Genomic DNA, 1824 nt, shown 5'->3' with positions numbered 1-1824 from the left:
AACATATTATTTATATATTAGTAACATCAGGACATATTCTTTATATATTAGTAATATCAGAACATATTATTTACATATTAGTAACATCAGAACATATTATTTATATATTAGTAACATCAGAACATATTATTTATATATTAGTAACATCAGGACATATTATTTAAGTTCAGGCCGGACAGTTAGTGGATTTGAGTTACTGGATCTGGATTACTGGACAGGATCAGCACACCTGATAATGGTGCAAGAGTTGGCAGGAGGGGACTTGGTTAGGGTAAGGGCGGGCCCTAGTCACGTCAGAAGGTATATGTATGGCCAACGGGCGTTATAGGCCGATACACAGATGGAGCACCAGCAGATCGTCCTGGAGTTGTTACAGACGGACACGAGATGACTGAACGTAGACACCTTCTGGCCCACGTGCCGATATATTTTGTTAAATACGCAGAGTACACACACTAATTTATCTTGCAAAGCAGCGTTTCGTGAGGAACTCTCACAAAATGCGTTTCGTTCTCTTCGTAGCGATTGTGTTGCTCAGCGTACCGTCAAAGGTCCATCTTCGCCGCCGTCGCTCCTACTGCCGAGAGGTCACTCTAGAAGAGCGGGAGGAGCTGGCTAATATGGTATTCACCGGGACAGTAGAAAGACTCTACCGGACAAGGAGCGACGTGTACCGGGGTTCGGTTCGAATCAAACGAATGATTAAAGGTGACGATAACTTAGTAGAAAACACGGTCATCGTGGACGGATTTGGTGACCCTCATATTTGTTTCAGTGACGTGAGAGAAAGAGACACGCGCATTTTTATGGTCAGTCAACTATCCAATGGTTACCTTCGTTTAAATTCCAGCATAATTCGAGTGAACATCCGCACGCTCAACAGAGCAGTTTCTGCAGCCAGAGGTCAGATATATTTATTTTTTTTAAATGTTTTTTGTCTCGCATTTGTTTAGTGAATATGCTGTTCACTTCTTTCTACGTTCAGTATAACATCCTAGTTAAAAATGTGACTGTAGGATTTTAGTTGTCTTTTACTGACCACAGCGAACTTATACAGTATGTGTTAACTCGAAATAATGCAGGTTAGCTCAAAATAATACCCTCATTCAACAGTGCAGGTTAACTCGAAATAATGCAGGTTATCTCAAAATAATACCCTCATTTAACAATGCACGTTAGCTCGGAATTATACCCTCATTTAACAATGTAGGTTAGCTCAAAATAATACCCTCATTCAACAATGCACGTTAGCTCGGAATAAAAACCTCATTCAACAATGCACGTTAGCTCGGAATAAAACCTTATTCAACAGTGCAGGTTAACTCGAAATTATACCCTCATTCAACAATGCACGTTAGCTCAAAATAATACCCTCATTCAACAATGCAGGTTAACTCGAAATAATACCCTCATTTAACAATGCAGGTTAGCTCGGAATTATACCCTCATTCAACAGTGCAGGTTAACTCGAAATTATTCCCTCATTTAACAATGCACGTTAGCTCAAAATAATACCCTCATTCAACAGTGCAGGTTAACTCGAAATAATACCCTCATTCAACAATGCACGTTAGCTCGGAATAATACCCTCATTCAACAGTGCAGGTTAACTCGGAATAATACCCTCATTTAACAATGCACGTTAGCTCGGAATAATACCCTCATTCAACAGTGCAGGTTAACTCGAAATTATACCCTCATTCAACAATGCACGTTAGCTCGGAATAATACCCTCATTCAACAGTGCAGGTTAACTCGAAATAATACCCTCATTCAACAATGCACGTTAGCTGAAAATAATACCCTCATTCACCGATGGAGGTT

The 1824-nt window shown here is 40.0% G+C and overlaps 1 protein-coding gene across 1 annotated transcript; it reads left to right on the top strand.

Annotated features, from left to right (window-relative positions):
* Nucleotides 1–500: 500 nt before the first annotated feature.
* Nucleotides 501–903, top strand: LOC106477893 (agrin-like; the record flags this gene model as incomplete). The annotated part of the gene is made up of 1 exon (XM_013938413.1): nucleotides 501–903. A coding segment is annotated over exon 1 (403 nt), but the record flags the coding sequence as incomplete, so codon positions are not given.
* Nucleotides 904–1824: the final 921 nt, after the last annotated feature.

This window comes from Limulus polyphemus, unplaced genomic scaffold (assembly GCF_000517525.1).
Source record: "Limulus polyphemus unplaced genomic scaffold, Limulus_polyphemus-2.1.2 Scaffold92518, whole genome shotgun sequence".
Taxonomy (NCBI): Eukaryota; Metazoa; Arthropoda; class Merostomata; order Xiphosura; family Limulidae; genus Limulus; species Limulus polyphemus.
Note: the sequence above shows the minus strand (reverse complement) of the source record. Positions and strands in the feature narration are given on the sequence as shown.